This window comes from Durio zibethinus, chromosome 8 (assembly GCF_047325235.1).
Source record: "Durio zibethinus cultivar Kanyao isolate XHJ-2024 chromosome 8, ASM4732523v1, whole genome shotgun sequence".
NCBI classification, from domain to species: Eukaryota; Viridiplantae; Streptophyta; class Magnoliopsida; order Malvales; family Malvaceae; genus Durio; species Durio zibethinus.
In genome coordinates this window covers 21084769-21106216 of record NC_143169.1, presented here as the reverse complement: position 1 = coordinate 21106216, position 21448 = coordinate 21084769, and the positions used below count along the sequence as shown (strand labels likewise).

General features: G+C 30.7%; 3 protein-coding genes across 3 annotated transcripts; all 3 read right to left on the bottom strand.

The window, feature by feature from the left end:
* Nucleotides 1-7020: 7020 nt before the first annotated feature.
* LOC149517614 (uncharacterized) lies at nucleotides 7021-7942 on the bottom strand. Its single transcript, XM_089764669.1, has 2 exons — nucleotides 7589-7942; nucleotides 7021-7519 (listed from the first exon to the last, which is right to left on the bottom strand). Exons 1-2 carry the CDS (start codon nucleotides 7812-7814, stop codon nucleotides 7338-7340), a joined length of 408 nt encoding a protein of 135 aa, XP_089620795.1. The 5' UTR covers nucleotides 7815-7942; the 3' UTR covers nucleotides 7021-7337.
* Nucleotides 7943-8296: 354 nt separating this feature from the next.
* On the bottom strand, nucleotides 8297-11051 carry LOC111278934 (ras-related protein Rab7-like). Its single transcript, XM_022865699.2, has 7 exons — nucleotides 10916-11051; nucleotides 10751-10777; nucleotides 10536-10635; nucleotides 10011-10157; nucleotides 9851-9931; nucleotides 9558-9703; nucleotides 8297-8776 (listed from the first exon to the last, which is right to left on the bottom strand). Exons 1-7 carry the CDS (start codon nucleotides 10966-10968, stop codon nucleotides 8707-8709), a joined length of 624 nt encoding a protein of 207 aa, XP_022721434.1. The 5' UTR covers nucleotides 10969-11051; the 3' UTR covers nucleotides 8297-8706.
* A 1198-nt stretch (nucleotides 11052-12249) lies between these two features.
* LOC111278933 (proline-rich receptor-like protein kinase PERK15) lies at nucleotides 12250-17707 on the bottom strand. The gene is made up of 8 exons (XM_022865694.2): nucleotides 17162-17707; nucleotides 15365-15874; nucleotides 14463-14549; nucleotides 14288-14358; nucleotides 13832-13908; nucleotides 13558-13705; nucleotides 13133-13294; nucleotides 12250-12969 (listed from the first exon to the last, which is right to left on the bottom strand). Exons 1-8 carry the CDS (start codon nucleotides 17499-17501, stop codon nucleotides 12661-12663), a joined length of 1704 nt encoding a protein of 567 aa, XP_022721429.1. The 5' UTR covers nucleotides 17502-17707; the 3' UTR covers nucleotides 12250-12660.
* Nucleotides 17708-21448: the final 3741 nt, after the last annotated feature.

Genomic DNA, 21448 nt, shown 5'->3' with positions numbered 1-21448 from the left:
ATTGTGACAACCAATAGAAACAAAGTGCTAGCTGTTAATAGTTTGATGGGGTTTGAGGAGCTTATGAGAAAATAATTCCAAAATTTTGATAATCAATAGGAGAGTTATCCAGAGACATGTGAACATGTTTTAGATTTCAAATAATTTTCTGCTTCATGTCGTGCATTCATTGTTTTCTTATTTGAGTTATAATGAAATTTTCCTGGATTGCCAATTATGTGACCAAGTATGATTTAATCAGTCTGATTTTATAGGAATATTATATTCTTTGGTATATGCGCTTAAAATTTTGGTATATATCTTAGGGGTAGAGATACAGCAGGAACTCAAAAGTACGTTTTTATTTTTCAAATTCTAGAAGAATTTTTCACCAATGATTAGAACAAGGATACACCCACATCCTTCCCTATTCTAAAAAATAATGACGAAAATATTTATTTTCATTCTTAATAATGCAACTCTGATACTATTTTAGTTGACAGGATTCCTTATGCAGGACATAAAGTCAAGGTCATTTATGTCAAGTGACCTCTATAGGTACTTCAGACGTTAATTTTCGATAAATCTCTCGACCCATCAACTACACAAGTAATTAACCTGCCTAACAATGTCAGGACAAGAACCAATGCTTGACCACGAATCACAATGTAAGAACCCATATATAATTGTGACCACTAATTAATATGCTATATAATATTCGAGCATTTTGACTCAATTATAGATTTATGTATCTTATTACTCAATCAAGTTCGAAACCTTCTGTATCGATAAAAACTTTCTACAAATTAAATTTGCCAAAATAAAAATGTAATATGACTAGATAGGTAATGAAGCTTATGACAATTTAGTAAGTATTGCTTGATTTATTTTTATACATAATTAATTTAAAAATAAATATGTAATGATAATACTTTTTTTTTCTTTTTTTTTTTTGTAAGATTTTAAATTAAAGATAGATAATTAATAGCAAGTAATTATTTTCTTTCCTTATCCTGGATCCATTGTTTTGAAGAAAAATCATTTTCATCTGCTTAAGTTATGGGTCAATTGCATTCTGGTAATAAGGGGAGCGTTATTATTGTTATTAAATATTATTTTTTTAAAAATAATTACATGAATCAAGTTTTATTTTTTAATTTTCACTTTTAACATCAAGCGTTTTTATTTACTTCTTTTACTGTTTCTAATCCCTTCTTAATTAAGTTTTTTTTTTTCAATCTTCACTTTTAACATCAAGCGTTTTTATTTACTTCTTTTACTGTTTCTAATCCCTTCTTAATTAATTAAGGGCTTGCTGTTTCTAAAAGTTAACGTCAATCAAATAGGTGGATCTTAATTTTCTAACTTACCTGGAACATGGTTGAACGTGTGAACATGTAAATATGTATTCCTTGAAACTCGAAAACCACATATTTTTTGTGGTGTCCATTATTTCAAGAATCTAGCTTCTATGACAAAGGGATCTGATCTTTTTGTGATTGATAAAAGCTTTAGGTACATTTCATTTAGCAATTGACAATTAATGTGACTCATAGCATCACATAAAGTTCAACATGTTGATTTGAGGATATGATATAATTAATTTCTAATTGAAGCATTATGTTAAAAGCCTATCAATTTGGATTTTATTTTTTAAATGTCATAATTTAAAAATAAGAGAATAATTATAAATATCGGTGTCTAAATTTTTTAAAATGAATGTATAAATCAATTAAATTAAATTTTAAATTTTTGTATTATATTTTTAAATGAATGTTGAAATTAAGATAATATTACAAAGTCAACCTATATCACATATAACTGTTGATTTCCAATTTTTAATTATATTGGATATATAATTTGAAAGTTTTATTAATTCCTTAATCGAGTAAATCAGCGCTAAAGTAGATTTGTTTCGTTCCCACACTTTAATTTGAGATTTTTCTTTCATTAAAACATTTTAATTATCCATGAAGATTTATACAACTTAGAAGCTTTCACATCACTGAAGGAATCGCATTTTGTCTAGTTATCGGATTTTTTTTCACCAAAAAAAATAATAAATCATAACCTGAAGATAGAAAGAAGAAAACCCGTTGGATGATATCTCTGCATGAACATTGATTCTAAATGCCAAAAACACCTTAGCTAAATGATAAAGGTGAAACACTTTAACTGAGTTCAAGTCCTTTTCATGTTGGTTTTCTGCAACTCTTTTGTAGTGTTATCAAACAATTTGTTAAGGAAGACAGAAGCAATAGTTGTAGTTTGATATATGCGCTCAGACAGCAATCAAATTCGATTGGAAATAGAGGGTATTTGCACAGCAAACTGACTGCATAGCGATGTTTACGCATCTTAGAAGATAAATTAAGCAATCTTACTACTATTAGTAAATATAACTTTTTTTTTAAGTCATTTATTGAGGACCTTGAATTCATGCATTCACAAATCACAATCCTGGTGACCAAACGATTAAAAGAACTGCCCCTTTTAACCATTTACGCTTCAGGATGGATGTGTCTATGAATTGATTGAATTGAATTTTTCTCCGATGCACATCAACTTAGGATTTTCCTATTCCCTTTTGATTGTGAATTTTTCCAAAAGCAGATTCTTTTTTTTTTTTTAACAGAAAGTGGTTGCGTAGAGATAAAAGAAGAAATTGGGTATTTAATTCCAAACCTAGAATGACATTAACTAGCCGAATTAAGTCTCTGGTTCATTATTTTTCCAAAAGCAAATTTTGAGTTTCCATTATTTTAGCCAATTGCAGTTAAAGAAGTTGCTGGAAGTTGAAAACTACTATCAATTTCTGATACCCATCCTTTACCTGGTTTTTAATTTCTAAGAAAGGCTTCCTCAGGGGTAAAATCCCTCCAATTCCCATATCAATATGGAACAGAGTTTAAATTTAAGTTGAAACCAACCTTTGAAAATCTTGTCATTATCATCTGATACAAAAGCTAGCTGCATAATGCAAATCACCCCCACTCTCTACACCAACAAAACACTGGCAGCATCATGTTAACAACTCTTAAAGCTGTCCCCGCATTTCTTCGTTTTTTTTTTTTTTTTTCAACAATGATTTGAGACTTGCAGAAACCCAGTGATTAGAAATGTCAGAATTTTTTGCATTTAAGTGTGCTAAGAGGTTGGAGCCATCTCTTGCAATATAAGATACTATATAGATAGGACAGGATTCCATTTAGATTGTTTCATGCTACAAGCAAGGAAAGGATGAAACAAAAATTAGTTATTACCATGTAAATCATACCTTTCTCCCCTTTTGGATAATTATCAAGTAATCTACATTAAGTTTAAAAATAAAAAGAATGGTTGTAGATATTGGGATTTTAACTACAAACATGTTGAATCTTTTAAAGGTAATTTTATAAACCAATTAAGTTAAATTTTGAATTCAAATATAATATCTTTTAGCATACATAAAAAAAATTATTACATAATTTCATGAAAATTTTAGATTGAAGTGATCCCATGATTTGAGGGAGAGTGTCATATTCCAAATGAGAAGAAAAAGTGGAAACATCAAATTAATTTTCATGTTCCAATCTTCAAGATCAAGATTGAACACTATTTGACAAAAATCCAAAACATCAAAAATCTAACATGACTGTGTATGCAGAAAGAGAACCCCTTTTTGTTGAACCAAAAACGATGGGTAAGCAGCAATTATAGAAATTTGGGAATAGCTTTGTACGATAGCTCCAATCTTCATTTAGAAGACACTACCAACTAACAAAAGAGCATTGTCATTCATAGAATTTGAGAGATTACTTTTATACAATCAAACAAATATGTCTCATGTTGTCCACAAGCCTGTAAAAAGAGAAATTATTAAGTTGGACCAGACAAGATGGTAAAAGGAAAAATTATTAGATTGCAGCAACTGATCATGTAAGATTGTGGAAGAATTGGTTCTTTGTAGTTATCTCTGAAAGAAGAACTCATCGTGTAGCGAAATCAGGCTGCCGCCCACTGAGTTTTTGTCATCAAAAGAGACACAAGAAACCACCTTTCTTGTTTGAGAAGCTACTTAATTTTCTCTGGCTTACATGGAAATACATATAACTTTGTGAAATTTAATTGAGCATTTCAATTACTGGAGTTTCTGATAAATTATGTGGAGCCTAATTATTAATCTACACTGATTATTTGAGCAAATGCGTGCATCGACTTTGGTAATTATTTTCAGTTCTAGACCCATAATTCGATACCTTCATTGTTGCCAAATACCAGAGAGCTATTATAGACCTTTTGTACCTCGATGGCTAGCATACCATTCCCAGGTTTTGACAATGCAATTTGCTATTATTCCTTTCAGTTTCTAACCTGCAACCTGTATATATAATTCATCTAGCAGAGATTATCATTTTCGAATGGTGAAAAGATTTGCAGGCCATTTCCAGAGGAATTTTTTTTTGCTAGGCCAAAATCATTTTATTAGTAAGATGGTTGCCAAGAGACTCAAGTAAAACATCAAATATGTGATTCACGCATCTGAACCAAAGGCAGCAAAGCACAAAATAACATTGACAGTAAGAATCAAACCACTATTAATCACTGCACACAAAAGCGCTTCACGCCGTGAAGTTCCATATCCTGCCATAAATCAACCATTTCATATACTCCCATCAAGTAAAGGAGAGCCAAGATAAGTCCTATCCATCACTCACAACAAGATAAAACCAAAACAAAACTCAATTGAGAAACACACGCCAAGAGACAGCAAGCTTATTAGAACACAGCTACAACATAGCAGAATAGCCACCAACACATTAGAGAAGGCTATATAACACCAGCCATCCATTAAAAACACTCCCTTGTCCACATCACCCTTAGTCAATAGGGATGGCAATAAAAAGTAAATAAATAAATATCTGTCAATATTCCATCAAATTCATATAGTTATAAATGAATAATTAATGAATTTATATAAAAGATTTATTATTTATGAGAAATTCAAAGTGGATACAAATAGTATCATCAAAATATTCAATATTTGAATCCGTTTAAATTTTAATAAAAAATAAAAAATATCTAAATTTGTTTATGTTTTAATAAATAAAATTTTATACTTGAAAAAAGTTTTAGATCTTAAAAAATAATTTTTATTTATTATTAATTAAAAGTGAATTTAAATTTTAAATTAAATTCTTGCTTATTTTATATTTTGATAAAAAATTTAAATAAATAAATATTTTAACAAATTCATATATTTAAATAAATAGTGTTTATTTAAACGAATTTAAATTTAAATAAAAATATTAAACTTAAATATATATTTAAATGAATTAAAATATTACAAATATTAAAGGAACTCGGATGTGGTATCTTAAAAAAAGTGCACCTCGGCTTCATTGCCATTCTTATTAAACAAGGCATCACCAAACTGTAAGAAGATTCTGTCCAATCCACGTCACACTTAACAAATCCTCGAATTGATTCCTTTGAAAGAGAGACGACTCGAATTGATTCCTTCGAAAGAGACGAATCGTAAATAGTCACATCCCAGCTATACTGCACCGACAAAACTTATGGATGCTTCAGATCTCTAGTCAACAATGGCATCCTCACAATTCGCAAAGAAGCCCAGCATTTTTCCCAAATACCAAGTGGCTTGTACTTCCTTTGTAATGATCCGAAGTCGATTCTAAAATCACCATCGGATAGTGATTCATTTGCATACTTTTTAACTCCTTTATACTAGACTTCCCTTAACTGTATCTTCTTTGCTTTTCTCCCTCTCTTTATCTTTTGGGATAACTTCTTGTTAAGAGCTTCTTCAATCTCCTCCCAAGATTTTATTTTACAACTTTCTGATTTTTAGACAAAAAACATCGCTTCATGGCCACAACATTTTCCATACCAGCTTGAACATTTTACTCCTTACTAACTCCCTCAAACTCCAAACTGTTTACACTTGCAATCAATTTAGGATCAGTAACTATCTCCATCAACTCTATTATCAACATCCACACGTACATCGTCTGAATCAACCACCACTTCCTCAGTAGCATTTCCAGAGGAACAGATGAGTGGAACGATGTGACATCTGTTATAAGATTGTATAAAAGCCCTAATTCTTAGTTGTAAAATTTCCGTTACTTGAAAAGTTCAATGGCCATAATAGATGCGGAAATAATAATTGAGTGTTTAGCCCTGCTGGTTTCGGTTTCTCTGCTTCCATTGAAAATTTGGCATTGATTTGGACTTCAGAAAAAAGTTAATTGATCAAGATGAAGGAACCAAATTAACCATCGCATTGAACCTTGGTGTCAACTTGTTAGCTCCCTTCGCAAAAAGTATCCGTGGGATTTTGTCTTAAGTATGTCGTCAAGGCCTCAATTTTCTTATTGTCTGCCCAGTTGGGATGAGAATGCGAAATCCTCAAGGACAGGCCCAAATGCCATGTAAGAGAAAAGAGAAAGAGCAAATTCAACTGCACAGTGCACACATATACTCTGCACCATGAAACATGCAATTCACACATAAATTCGAAGGTTTTTTCTGGATGTGGAAGTTCTTTTCCCAGAAAATATATCTTTTCCCCCAAACAAATTGACCATATTGGAGCAACAAAAGTGTAAATTACTTAGAAATTTCGCACTTTCTGTTGAACATAGTAGAATTGATGATAAAGAAACCAGTTCAGAACAGTATTTAGCTGATGCTCTTGAAAACATTGACTCCATTAGCAGGCCATGAAATATCTCATGGCGCGAGATGCTTGATGACTTCAGGGTTATGCTCGGAAAGTCATAATATCAAAAGCTTTAACTTAAGACATGAATGAAACTCATCTCAATTGAATTCATGGTTTAGAGCAACCTAGAAACCTAACCACTCATACATTAGAACTACTACCTCCAAAGTCCCCTATCAGTCTGGGGCTCTACCTAAAGCCCTGCAATTCCTAGTTTTACAAGTTAAAGGAGAATCAATGGTGGAATACGACCGATCCATTGAAGGATATGAAACTTAATTGTTCCCATTCACTCCTATGTGTTTGCATAAATGTAATAATTGAAAGAGCAAAATGTGGATATATAGCTAAATCCTTTTTCCAAATTATCAACAAACTGATGCAGCTATACTGATACACTAAATGAAAAAGTTGTTTTACCATCACATGTTCCACGATTTTGGAGAATTAAACAGCAGCAAGATTCATCATAGATCACATGCATCCATCACCCTTGAACTATTCAAAATAGAAAAAATTGCAGAGACAGGAGCTACATTAAGCATCAAGAAGAAGGAACTTACACAAAACCCTCAACTAGATTTGGTTTTTCTTTTCCCCTCTCTTCCTCCTGATTTTCATTCTTCCTTTTCTATTTCTCTCCAATCTTCAAACCCTTCTGCTCATCATCTACACAACCCTTCCCGTCCACCGCCTCTCCACCATCACCACCCACAGACGCTGTATCCTTACCTTGCACCACCTCCCTATCCCTACCGCTTCCCTTTTCCTTAACGCATTCTTCCACCGAATCCGAGGCAGAGTCCGAAGACCCTACAACGAGTACCAGGTCAGGCATGTCCGGACACGGTGGCGAAACAAGAATGTCGGAGGAGCACTTACCGTTCTCGCGGAATGGGTCGTCTAGGCATCCGGGTTCAACTTCATCTTCATCATCACAGTGGAAGAAGGTGGCCTCACGTGACTTGACAGCGAAGGCTGCTTTAAGGAAGGCCTCGTGTATAGAATCTGGCGAAAGAGCACAGTCCTCGAGTCCCGCGTCTTCCAGGCGTGGAGGGAGGATCCCGTCTAGTAACCCTGTCGATTCTCGTCCTCTCTTGGCTTCCATGGAATTTTTTTCAAAATGTTTTAGAACCCTAATCCTTGAATTCAAAGAGAGGAAAAGCTTTTAGATTGGGAGATTCCGCTAGACAGGGAACCTTGGTCCAGTAACAGAGAATGAGAATGAGTGAGAGAATCCAATATTGAGTTTTTGCGCAAGTTGACTTGGGAAAGTATAGCTACAGTTACCCTTACCCACAAAATTTCTGGAGATTTCTTTATTTCAGCCTATATTCTTCCAGGCCCAAAAAAAATGAATTTATGGTCCAAAGTCCAAACTTCCTGCTATTTGTGCTAATTGGTATGCAGAGCTTCAATTTGACACCAGGTATGGGAGTTACTTACAACAGATTGAGAGGGTCATTAGACTTCTAAGTTATTACTGTCTTGATAATCAGAAGAATCAATTGGGCTTGGAACTAGTTCTAACCAAGTTAAATTTAAAAGGCTTAGGGGTTGAACTCATGCACAATAATTAATCGAACAATATAAAGAATGAAACAAATATAATTGCAATAGATTACAACATTTCAGGAAGGTTATCCATCAAAAGTTCATACATATTACCCGAAGAACAAGATAGGAATACAATAGTGGTTCCATATTTTTTATTACAGAATATCAGTGATCATGGCATAGAAAGTAAGAACCATGGTACAATTACTTTTAAACAGGACCAAAAAACAATCAACTTTTGTAAATCGAATGAAATCAACAAGAGGATCACCTCAACTTTTCTTTTCTAACCAACTTATGATACAAAATCCAACCTTATAGGAGTATTATCATCCCCGGTTTATTAGTAATTGTAAGAACATGCACCATTAACTGATAGAAATGTGAAATCTATGGCGGCTGTTTTTGCACTCTGGAAAAAAGAGCCCCATGCAACAACTCTTTTAACATTCACACCCAGTCGATCTATGCAGCCGTCCTCCACCAGCAACATCAATAGTTTCAGGAAGGTATCTTTCATCATCAACAAAACAAGAATTGAACACAGACAATTAGCAAACTTAATATAATGTGGTTATCCAATCTAATTTGAATATTCACAGGGCTTTCTACAAACCATTGCACAGAAGCAAAAATACATATTACTATATGGACATTACATTTTTCATGTTTAAGAAAAGTTTGACAGACAGACAGGCATAAGACAACAAAGAAATTCCATGAGGCATTTATGCCGGCCATTAAAAAAACTCCTATATCTAGCAGATTAGTTTTTGAACTCTAAGGGGCTCAATTTGTCATTCAATTTGGATAAGATCACAAGATACACCTAATAGAAGATACTGAAAGGATCTCATGGACATAAACCAAAGCTCTCCAAGGAAGAATTTCAATAACAAAGCAGTTCAAAAATGGAATTAAGTTACTCCCTTAAAGATATCACACATAATGGTGCATGGATAGATCACATTAAAAATGAACCCACATACAAGTTCCTAAGAAATGTCTTTAAAGAGCATTCAATTGCAATTGAAGAAGTAAAAACTTGTCCATCATAGAAAGGCCAGGTTACATCTCCTAAAGTCAATTCACTCTCTTTGTTATGTTATTCTAATTTAAAATTTTTATTTTATTTCTTTGAAGACTGATGCATCAGCATAAACATTTTATTAAATATCAAGTTCTTTGTAGAACATCATTGATTTATGAAAGTTTTGCTTCCCACCATCTCTTAGTAACAGTAAGCACATGATTGAAAAAATAAATAAACTATTCAGACACATGTGACACTTACATTTCTTCTTCAGGTTCATTCTTGAGAGCATTTTTGGCTATGCACTCAAATGCTGCATCAACATTGAATCCTTCTTTTGCAGAGGTCTCAAAGTATGGAATGTTTCCCTTTGAAGCACACCATGCCTTTACTTTCTTTTCAGAAACCTAAACCAGAAAGGAATAACCTCATTTATACATCATCTGAAAACCCATTCACAAATCACAATTCCATTTGATACAATAAAACACTAATAAAGCTTTAGGCACAAATGGAAGGGAGAAGACATGTCAAAAGAGTGGAAGACATTTTACCACTCGACTGTTGCCACCATCAACATCAACCTTGTTTCCCAACACAACAAATGGAAAGTTTTCAGGGTCAGATGGACTGGCCTGAACATTCAACCAGAAAATAACAACATTAGTCATTCTCCCATTAAGATATTCTACATGTCATTGAATAGAAGATTACCTGAATCAGAAACTCCTCCCGCCAGTTGTTAAGATTATCAAAGGACTTCATGACATTCACATCATACACAAGTACACAGCAATCAGCACCACGGTAGAAAGCCACACCTAAACTTTGAAACCTTTCCTGCCCAGCAGTATCCCATATCTAAGCACACAAAGAGAAAAAAGAGTATCAACACTAAGAAATGTAAATAAAGCTTATTTACAAATAACAGTCAAAGGTTGGCTTGGTTTCTACAATTGACATTTGCCACTCAAGGATGGCAATATCATACAGTATATTAACTTATACAAATGCTGAAAATCAAACTGCATTTTTTTGTGCTCAAGATTATCAGGGATTGAACCTTGATCACTGAAATTCACTTTACCAACAGACTACACTGACTATTGGCAAAATCAAACTGCATTATTATCATGTGGCACAGCAGAAATTAAATTCAATTGCAAAGAGTTAAATATAGTTGTAAAATCAAGGAAATAAAAATAAATTTTTTATTAGAAAATGAACATTTTTTTTTACCTGCAATGTAAACAATCTATCCTCAAATTGAACCTCTTTTGTCAAAAAATCGGCCCCTATGGTCGCTTTGTACTGATTACTAAACTTACGATTAACATACCTAATTTCAATAAAATTAAATAATAATTAAAACACCAGAACCAGATATTGAATATCCCAAATTCAACAATTAAAAAGAAAAAAGAAAAATTCAGGATTTAAGTTTCAAAGCTTACTGATTCATGAGAGATGTCTTCCCAACCCTAGAAAATTAAAAAAAAAAATAAAGATAAAAAGAAAATACATGTTAGCCAAAAAAATCAAATAATAATAATTCAAATGGAAATGCAACAAAATCTTACAAGATTTTCAAGTCTAAAATCAAAAAGAAAGAAAATTACCCGCTGTCACCAAGAATTATGACCTTTAGAAGCATACGACGACGAGAAGCCATGGGATCGGATTTCAGAAATTTTATTATTACTTTTAATAATTTTAGAAAATTGTGGGATTTTATTTCACTAAAAAAGAAAACGAAATCCTTATATAGTTTTCAGCCGCCCAAGTAGGCAAGCTCAAGGACAGCAAAGAGAAAGACCGTTGACAATATTCCAAAAATGCCCATGTTTATATGTTGAAATTACCTTCTTTTTTTTTGTATCCCTTTAGCTAACCTTTTCATTTTCATTGGATTTATATTATATTTTTTCAAATTTTGGCCTCGTATTTATTCCTATGTAAGTTTATTTTGTGTAAGTTTTGGCCAAAAATATTTAAGTGTAAGTAAATAATAAATTTTGTTAATTATCTTACACATAAACGATTTTTAAATATAAAATTCTAACTCATACTCTAAAATATAATTAATGAAATTAAAATTAAATCGTTGAACATATATCATCCATTAAAATATAATTAATGAAATTAAAAATAAATCATTGAACATATGATAATTTTAGAACATCGCTCGTGGAATGACTTTGTATTTGTGGAATGACTTTGTATTTATTTAAACCTAGAACAAACTAAATTAATTTCTTTGAGAATAAAGATAAAAGGGATTATGAAATATATATAAATTTTACTAACAATGTAAAAATAACAATTATCTGTAAAAATATATGCTACGAAGTCGACTCTCAGTTTAAGAGTATCAAGCTCGATTTTAATCCGAAGGACTTGATTTCCAATTACAATCCTAATCTAAAAGATAAAACGAAAAAAAAAAAAAAATCAGAAATTGCATGGTTAAACAACGGTATAAAAAAACATGATACAATTGAAATTGTTCAAATTCAATTTTAATCAAATTAATTAATTATCAATTTAATTCAATTAATCAATCATCGAATCAATTTTAATTAATTATTAAAAATAATTTTTTTAAAAAATTAATTTTTGATTAATTTAATTTAAAAATTAAATAAATAAAATATAATAAATTTTATATATATAACTAAAAATATCCTTTCATTTTAAATTATTAAAATTTTTAACTACACTTAAATACTTGAATGTTGTTGTCTCATTTTATTTAATTTATTTTACATACGAAAAATAAAATTTTAAAATAAAATTTAACTTAATATATTTTATTATTCAATTAATCAAATCAATTAAATTAATTTTGATCAATTAATTTTTAAAATTTTTAAAATTTAATATATTTTACAAAAATAAAATAAAATAATTTAATTTTTAACAATTCGAGTCAAAATTACCAAACACACCGAAATTAACACCCTTGGCTGCAATTTATTGAAGCTCATATGTAATAATTGATACAACACTTGACTTCCAGGCATGAACTAGTTAGTATTAGACTATTAGTACATCAAACATACAGACAATAGAGGTTTGAGAACTCTAAACAATCAAATATACTTGAAATCGAGGCGTTTTCAGTGGGAATTCACAAAATCCACCCAATCCTCTAAACCAAATATTGATTTCATTATCGTTGGCGGCTGACATTTTCGGATAGAAGAGGAAAACCAAAGACCTGGTGAGGGGAGGGGAATGCACATCTCAAACAAATCTTAAATTAGCTTTAGAAATGGTTTCCCCAAGTAGCAAACAAGGCAATAATGAATAGAGCTGGGTGGCAAAAGAATTGACAGTTTTCCAAGCAATTTGCAATAGATTGTTACGAGCTTCTGCTAATGTCTTTGGTTTCCTTCTCCTCTTTCGACATTTCCATCTCTTGGTTAGTATGTTGGCCTTCAGTGCTGGAGCTAGATGGGTTAGCATGATACTCACTGGTGTGCCCACTGTGTTCACTACTATCAAGCTCTTGGCTTTCCAGTGCCATCTTCCTGAACTTCTTCATGTCTTCCCTGTATTGGGTTGAGCTGTAATCAGAGCTTTCATAGGAACTGAACACTCTGCTGTGCCCCGGTGCAATTCCCTCATTCAGATCATCCAGAGATATATTTCCTTCCAGAGCTCGAACTATCTGCTTGGTTAAGTGACAGAAAATGGTAACATGACAGCATACAGTCCAAGTTCATCAATAAAATATCCCAACCTCATCAAATTACCATTATTTGGAACATGTAGATGTTATAAATTAAAACGTTAAGGACTAAAACTTAATATTAAGCCGTTAGTCAAAATACCTGGCTCATCCGTGGTCGATGCCTTGCTGAATGGCGCACACAGGCTGCAGCACAAGCAACCATTCGAGTCATTTCACTGGAATCATAGTCCTTCAGCAATCTTGGATCCACAAATGCATCAAAATTTCCATGTTCCAAAGCTTGTGAGAGCAAAGGCCTTGCCTAGAATTCAATGAAAGGATCTGTTATTCATCCCATGCTGGTCAAGCACTACTACATAAGGATTTCAGACGGGGTTGGAAGGCCATTAGAGTTTGTTAGAGAAAATCTGGCAAATGCCTTAAACCTTTGGTTTTAAACAATTGAAAAGAATATAAAGATTGCCCCTTTAACACTAAGAAATCACTTAAAACCGGCAATATGCCATGATTGACTAATTACATACGTAAATTAAAGGGACTAATACTGATAGAAGGAATACAGACCCAATCAACTATGCTGTCATCAAAGAATGGTTGAGCCTTATCAACAGGGCGGCGTCCAGTAATCAACTCCAGAAGCACAACCCCAAAGGAGAAAACATCTGACTTCTCAGTGAGCTTCCCGCTGGAGGCATACTCTGGAGCCATGTAACTGCATGTGTACATTCTTGTCAGAAGGGATGCAAATGATTTTTACAGATGGAGAAAGCCATAATTTCTTTAATTTTTGCAAAAATATCAAATGCTATGAAGAAATAAGTAAAAATACATATATTACCCAAAAGTTCCCATTACTCGAGTGGACACGTGAGTATCAGTATCTAAAGAATACTTTGCAAGTCCAAAATCTGCAACCTGAAAGGAAAAATAGAGTGAAATAATTGTGTTCAAAAAGTACAGAACTTAGGTCATTCAAATCAAAAAGAATTTTTCTTTACAGCAATACATCCAGAACAGGGTTAACAAGTTTTCACCAAATTTGAGATAAAAGTATTTAAAAACTCTTATGATCAAATTCATTTTCCATTCAGTGCTTCAATCAAAAGGGTGATTTGCTCATTGAAATGTCATGCAAAAACTAAATGAAAATTTAATTTTTCCAAGAGACATCCAAAGAGCTGATATGATATTGAGAAACATATATGAACTTTCATTTGCTCTCAGGAGGCAAAGGGATAAATCAATCTTGAGGCTATGTAATAATAGCACCCAATTTGAATAACTGAAATCATACCTTTGCCTCAAAGTTATCATCAAGAAGAATGTTAGCTGCCTTGATATCACGATGTATGATCTTGGGCTGACCTGATTATATTTATGTTTAGGGGGGAAAAGTAGAAACTGTGAGACTACAAACTGGAGAGTGCTGAAACTTCACAACTTAAAGAAGATATGTAAACAATCCTTACAGTCCTCATGCAAATATGCCAATCCTTTGGCTGCACCCAGAGAAATTTTCATTCTGGTTGACCAGTTCATAACCGGCCTCTCTTTTCCTGCATGTTCATTTTCATCCAGTTAAAACCAAATTACCATAGTTAAGATACGCACATACAGCTATACAACCTTAATCCAAGTTGTGATCTCAATTTTATACTTCTGCCCACTATGCCTGTTTAACAACCAGTTAGTATCATGATTATATAAAGAAAATAAACACTTTTTGTTTCATATAAAGTATATGACTAATCTATTAATTATCCATCAAATTCAAGAAGTTCACAATCTTTATTTTTCCTAAATTCTTATATTTTTATCTTCTGCATGAGTATCTTACATATTTTTTTCAACTTCTTCACTTTTTTACAGCTCAAGTTATGAATTTTTAAAGCTTTATCAAGTATTATTCAGTACTAAGAACCAAACATCAACAAGTACCACCATTTGTTACTTTTGTTGCCAAGCACCATCCTGAAGCAAGCTAGAAAATAACAGTACATTTTTCCACTTCCATATACAATAAATTTATTGCATTTTCACCATTTCAAAAAAATCCAATATTTCATGACTGACATAGAGTTTGACCCATAACACAGAATATCAAAAATCATTTGAATTAAGAACTTCAAAATTCCTTAAAGCACCTAGATAGAAGGAAAAGAAAGAAACCACGAATATGAGTTAGCAAACTTTGCAAAATTTTCAAAAGAGAGATGATATCAGCAAAATAAGCAAGTAATTAAAACAAGAAGAAACAAAATTATGATTAGCACCACAACATTCATCTTCTTCTTTATTTTTTGGCTAGACAATGCTTATCTTCTCACAGCAGGTGGGATGGGAGAGGGATTTAACTACCAAAATGACTCACTGTGTAAATGAAATTCTAACGTGTTGTTTGGAACAAACTCGTAAACAAGCAACCTCTTGTCTCCCACAATGCAGTATCCAACTAGTGAAACAAGATGTCTGTGATGCACACGGCTGATGATGTCAACCTCTGCTTGAAATTCACGCTCACCCTGTCCACTTCCAGCCTTTAACTGCTTAATTGCAACTACTTTCCTATTTTTTAGCACTCCTTTGTGGACATAACCAAAACCTCCTTGACCAATGAGGTTAGGATCAGAGAAATTATCTGTTGCCAATGCTAAATCTTCATAAGTAAATGCGCCCAGGGAATGTCCAATGGCCATTCCTGGGGGAGGTGAAGGATGTGATGGTTTCTCAGAGCCCAAACTAGTACTCGTTGAAGGAGGTTCAGTAGAAACATAAACATTCACCGGTGACTGATGAAGAAGTGGTGCAATTCCTGGTGGAGGAGTAGGCTTAGGCAGAACAGTAACTTGAGGAGCATTCTGCTGCCAATGCTGAGGATCAACTGTATGTATAACAAGCATGCAAGAATTAGTTTAAATTCTTTAAACTTCAGAACATTGGACCATTGACATTAGACTAAAAACAAAGAGCAGATAACTGTCCCACTAAAACATATCATAGAAGAATGAAAAAGAAGAATGCTTTAGCTGAATCAAAATATAGGCACGTAAAAAACCTTCAATATGTTATTTGTTTCTAATCAAGCATGACCCAAACGAACTCCCATATTACTAGCAGTTATTTTGTACAGCACAGCAGATGAAACTGCCAAAGTGTAAGTACCGGTTGACCACTCCCTTTCCCTAGAAGTATGTGCGAGTGCACGCGCACACATACTAGCACATGCATGACTGCATTATTTTCTTGTATGCATGTGTGGACAGGCATATCTCATGTGCATCTAACTTTTGAGAGAAAAACAAAGATATCTTTAAACTAAATACAAACTTTGAATAGGATGAATCTCATTCTTTTATAAAGGGTTTATGCAAATTAGTATGGAAACATTGGGAAATCACCACCATGATAAGAACAATAAAGCGGATACCCACTTCTTAATCAACAAAAGACTACAAATTCATAACAACTTCAAAACCAGAACTTGATAAACGCAAATCATCGAAGCTGCAATCTTTTGGTATTCTCTGTTAATTTATTCATGTCAACTTTGAAAGAAAAATATGACATACTGTCAACATAGCAAATCTAACCGATAAATATGGGCCCCCAGATACAAATTAAACCAATGAAAACGAAAAATCAAAGTTTCAAAGCATAGCCAATTAAATAATACTAAAAAATAATGAAGAAAAAACTCAAGATTCAAATTCCTGACACCTTCAACCCCTTCCATTTCCAGATCGCAGTCTCTTTCCACCAAAAATAATGAAGAAGAAACTCAAGATTCACTATACTAAACTAAAAATCTTATTTAAAAAAAAAAAAAGATATTATTATATCCAAAACAACAATAAACAAACAAAAAAAAAATAGATAACGCAAAGTTAGCAGAATGTAGATTAGTATAGTTTTCACATCATTGAACAATAGTACAAGATAATACAAACAAAACAAACACATTAAAATAAATAAACCTATACTTCATAAAATTAATATTAAAAAATAACGGCACAATATTTAAGCAAAATGGCAATAAACAACACTTCAAAAATCGAATTAATAAACTGCTATTATAAAAATTGAATTAAGAAGTAGTAGTGTTAAGTATTACCAAGTTCTTGTAACTATTTCATAAAATAAAAAATAAAAAAAGATCTTTTTCACTGACCTTTAGGCCCTTGAGAAGGAGGAACCCCAGGATGATTCTGAGCAAGCTTCCTCTTCTTCCTCCTATAGAAAATTACAAAAATGCCAACTCCAATCAGCACAATTAACGCCCCGAGCCCTACGCCTACTATAAGCCCCGCTAATGTCCCAGGCGGCAAGCCATCGCTGGGAGGCGGCTGCAGCGCATCTCCTGACGTACCATTCGGAGAAGCAGCTGACGAAGGCGGAGGCGAGACGGCGGCGGAAGTACTCGTAGTTGGCGGCGGCGAGGAAGGAGGAGAAGAAGTGGTGTTGGGAGAGGAAGGCGGCGTCATCGGTGACGAAGATGGTGGTGTAGACATCGCCGGAGAGAATCTCCGATGAGATTTCGATAAAATCGAGGTTTTGAATACTTTTTTTTCTTCTTTTGTCCTTGAGGTTTGAAACAGAGTAGAACCTGAAAGAGGAAGAGTGTTTTTTTTTTTTTTTTTTTTTTGGTCTCGTGATTGGGTGGGAACAGAGAGAAGGAATGTGGACTGAGTGGGCCCCGCTTCTGACACCCAAAATGAGTTTATGAGAGAAAAGCCTTAACGACATCGTATTGAAATTTATGTGTTTTACTTGCGGACAAAATTTTGCTGGCTGTGTCCGTTTGTTCGCCTCCGCAACGGAGTGAGAAAATGTTGCAACGCGTGAATTTCTTTTTTTTTTTTTTTGGTTTTATTTAGTAGTAATAATTACAGTAATTAATTATTAATTTAATATATAGAACAAGATATCTTCATATTGAAATTTTATTACTTTTTTTTATTATTTTTATGATTGATTCATTTTAAAACTTATTTTCAAATTTAGCTTAAATAAGGGTGAAGAAGATTGTATCTTTTTAACTTCAAGAAAAAAGAAGATTAAAAATTGAAAATTAAAAAAATAAAGCAAATAAAATTGTATGACATTTTGCTGTAAGACGGCAACGAGCCCAGATGGGGGAAATGTAAAAAAGACAATGAGTCATGAGTCAGGGTCTCACGATATTAAAATTGATGAAAAATTTTATTAGTATTTAAATTTGGTTATAATTGAATATTGATTATTGAAATTAAAATTGAGTATATGATTGTTTGCGACATTGGTAAAAATTTTGATTAATAGAAATATTATTTTAATTAGTATTTTAATTAACAGAAAATTTATTCCATTCACTTATTTTAATTAGTGACGTAAATGAATCAAAAGTGAAAGAATTTTAATGTATTTATAATTTATTCATTCAATTAATAAATGTTAAATTATTTTTTATGATTATTTATTAAATTTAATAATTGAATATAAATAAATATAAAATTAAATTTATTCGTGATTTTGTTTTATTATTACATCTTTGAATTTAAATGAATTAAATATAAATAAATTTTATTATATTTATAATTTATTTATATAATAAATAATTTTTAAAATATTATTTATAATTATTTATTATATTTAATAAATAATAATAATAATAATTTTTTACAAATTTTTTGTTAAATATTCTATTCATTTATCGCAATAAAGATAATTGGTAAAAGTTTAGGCTATCTGTTCTCGTTTATTATTGGCCAAAAAAACAAAGTAGTTAAACCTTAAAGGAATCACTCAACTAATTATGGCTATTAAAAGGAAGAAAGCAACTATTTTTACCTACAACAATAAAATTTGTGAGCAAATTGTGGGCTGTTCGCCCAAACCCGACTTTGCGCTTAGATTTATAGGGCTCAACCAGCCTAAAACTATTATTTTATTAATAAATAATATTAGTATATATTTTATTTAATTACATTTTAAATATAATTTTTTACTAAAAAATTTTAATATGAGGAGAGACTTTTTTAATCTAACGTCCGAGATAACTGCAGGTTTTATAAATCATTTATATTAAATTTATAAATTATTTAAAAAAATGCTACATAGATTCGAATTCAAACTTATATATTCGAATCTTCAAATCTTACAAATTCTTAGTAAATATAAAATATTTTTTAGTTGAAGGAAATTTTTATATTGAGTTAAAGTATTTTGCAGATGAAGATAATGATGAGTTTTTGTTTGAAAATTTACGCTTGATAAGCCCTTTCTTTAGTAGTATGAATAGGGATGAGTAGAAATCGATTTGAAACGATTAAATCATTTAAAATTGAATGAATTCGATTGATTAAATTTAGTTTATTCAGTTATAATTATAATTAATTTTTTAAATTAATTAAATTAATTAATTTAATCTATTTTTAATTTTTAAAATTAATAATTGAACTAACCGAACAACTAATTTTTTAATATGTAAAGATCAAATTTTTTATTTTTTTTATTTTTTCTTATAAAATATTGTTAAAATTATTAAATTCTTTAATGATTTAGTTTGAATAATACTTGAATTTGAATTTTATTAAATTGAATTTATGATTAAATAACTATTCATAATAAAAAATAAAAAAATTTGATTATTTAGCCAAATTAATTGAATCAAATCAATTTTGATCAGTTCGTTATGATTAATTATTTAAAAAATTTCAATCAATTCGATTATTTGTTTAATAAAAATCGATTAAATTAATTATTAATTTTTTTAAATTGAACGAATCAATTGTTTAGCTTTAAGTACGAAGAGTTAAAATTGATCACCAATTACTTAGATTTAGTATTAATTTTAAAATTATCATGGTAATTTAATTATTATAATGATAAAATTATCAAGGTGATTTGATTATTGATAATTTTAAATTATTATATTTGATATAATATTATAAATCAATTGTAATCTTAAATCATTGTATTTATTATTATATGAAAAAAATAATAAAATATTAAATATTAAAAATAATTTTATAAAAAAGTAAAAAAAAATTAATACTTATTAAATCAATAATTTATAAAATAATTAAATGTTATTTTATAAAAAATTATAAAATATAAATCAATTTTGATGACAATTAAGTTTTTAAAAAAGTATTAAATAATTTCATTTTTTTATAATTAATAAATATTTATTCAATTGTAATAGAAAAAAATTTTAAATAAGTTATTAAAAAATATATTTTTAAAAATTTTTACTAAATAGTTTTCGAAGGACATGTTAAATATATCTTTCATCAAATTAAATTAATCAAAAAATGATATTAAAAATTATTTTTTTATGTTGATAAAATTTTTCTATCTTTTATATTGGAAATCATATCAACTCTTAAAATAATGATTTTATCACCCTAATAATTTAAAATTACTGTTGTATAAAAATTTTAAATTGCTACTAAATAAAGTAATATAATTATTGAATACATATTATTATGATTTTTTGAACAAGTTACCTTATACCCAACACTCTCTTAATACAATAATAATACTAAGATTCATTCTGAATCTAAAATTTATCATAATCATTTTATGTAATTATTTTTAAATATATATTTGAGAATTTAAGCTCGATGAGCCTATTCCTGGAAGTAAAATGAGTTGAAATTGAACATCACTTAATGCAATAATAACACAAATATTTATTCCGAATTAGAAACTTATATTAATTATTTTATATAATTATTTTTAAATATATATTTAATAAATTTAATATTAAAATTTTTTATTTATAATTTTCTTTCTCATCTTCATATTGCGAGTTCTTTAAAAATAATACGGATTGTAAGTTTATTTGAACCACAAATCTCATATTCTCATTTCACTGCGATTTTGAAATAAAGAAGCTTGAGTAAGAGACCCTTAAATCACGAGGCAGAATTAATTTACCAAAAGAAATGATGATCTTTGCCGCTTTGTAATAATAATAAAAAAAAAAAATAGCGTGGATTTTGCTGCTGTTTGGTTCCCATAGCATTTTTGATACAGCGGGATTAAATTTATTGTATTTTTAATTAAATTTAAATGTTAATTTTAATAAATTTAAATCAATATAAATTTTTTTATCGAAATTATAGAAAATTGTTTTAATCATTACTATAATAAATATTATTATTATTTTTAATTTCGTGACAATTAAACTTACTATCCAACACGGAGCCTTTGACTGATCTGTTCCCAAGGCTTCTAAAATTATGAGGCAAGACCGACTAGACAAATCCATGGAGTTGGCTTCCAATCTAGCATAAAATATCTCTTATCTCGACATCTAAAGAAACAGACTCCCGAAAATTAGTTTAGTTGACAAGAAGAGAAATTTTTTTTTTAATTAACTAGAATCGATCCTCATGAAAAGCATCTTAAAAGTTAAATTCCGAACACACAAAATTAATATATTCAAAAAAAAAAAAGAAAAGACCCATAC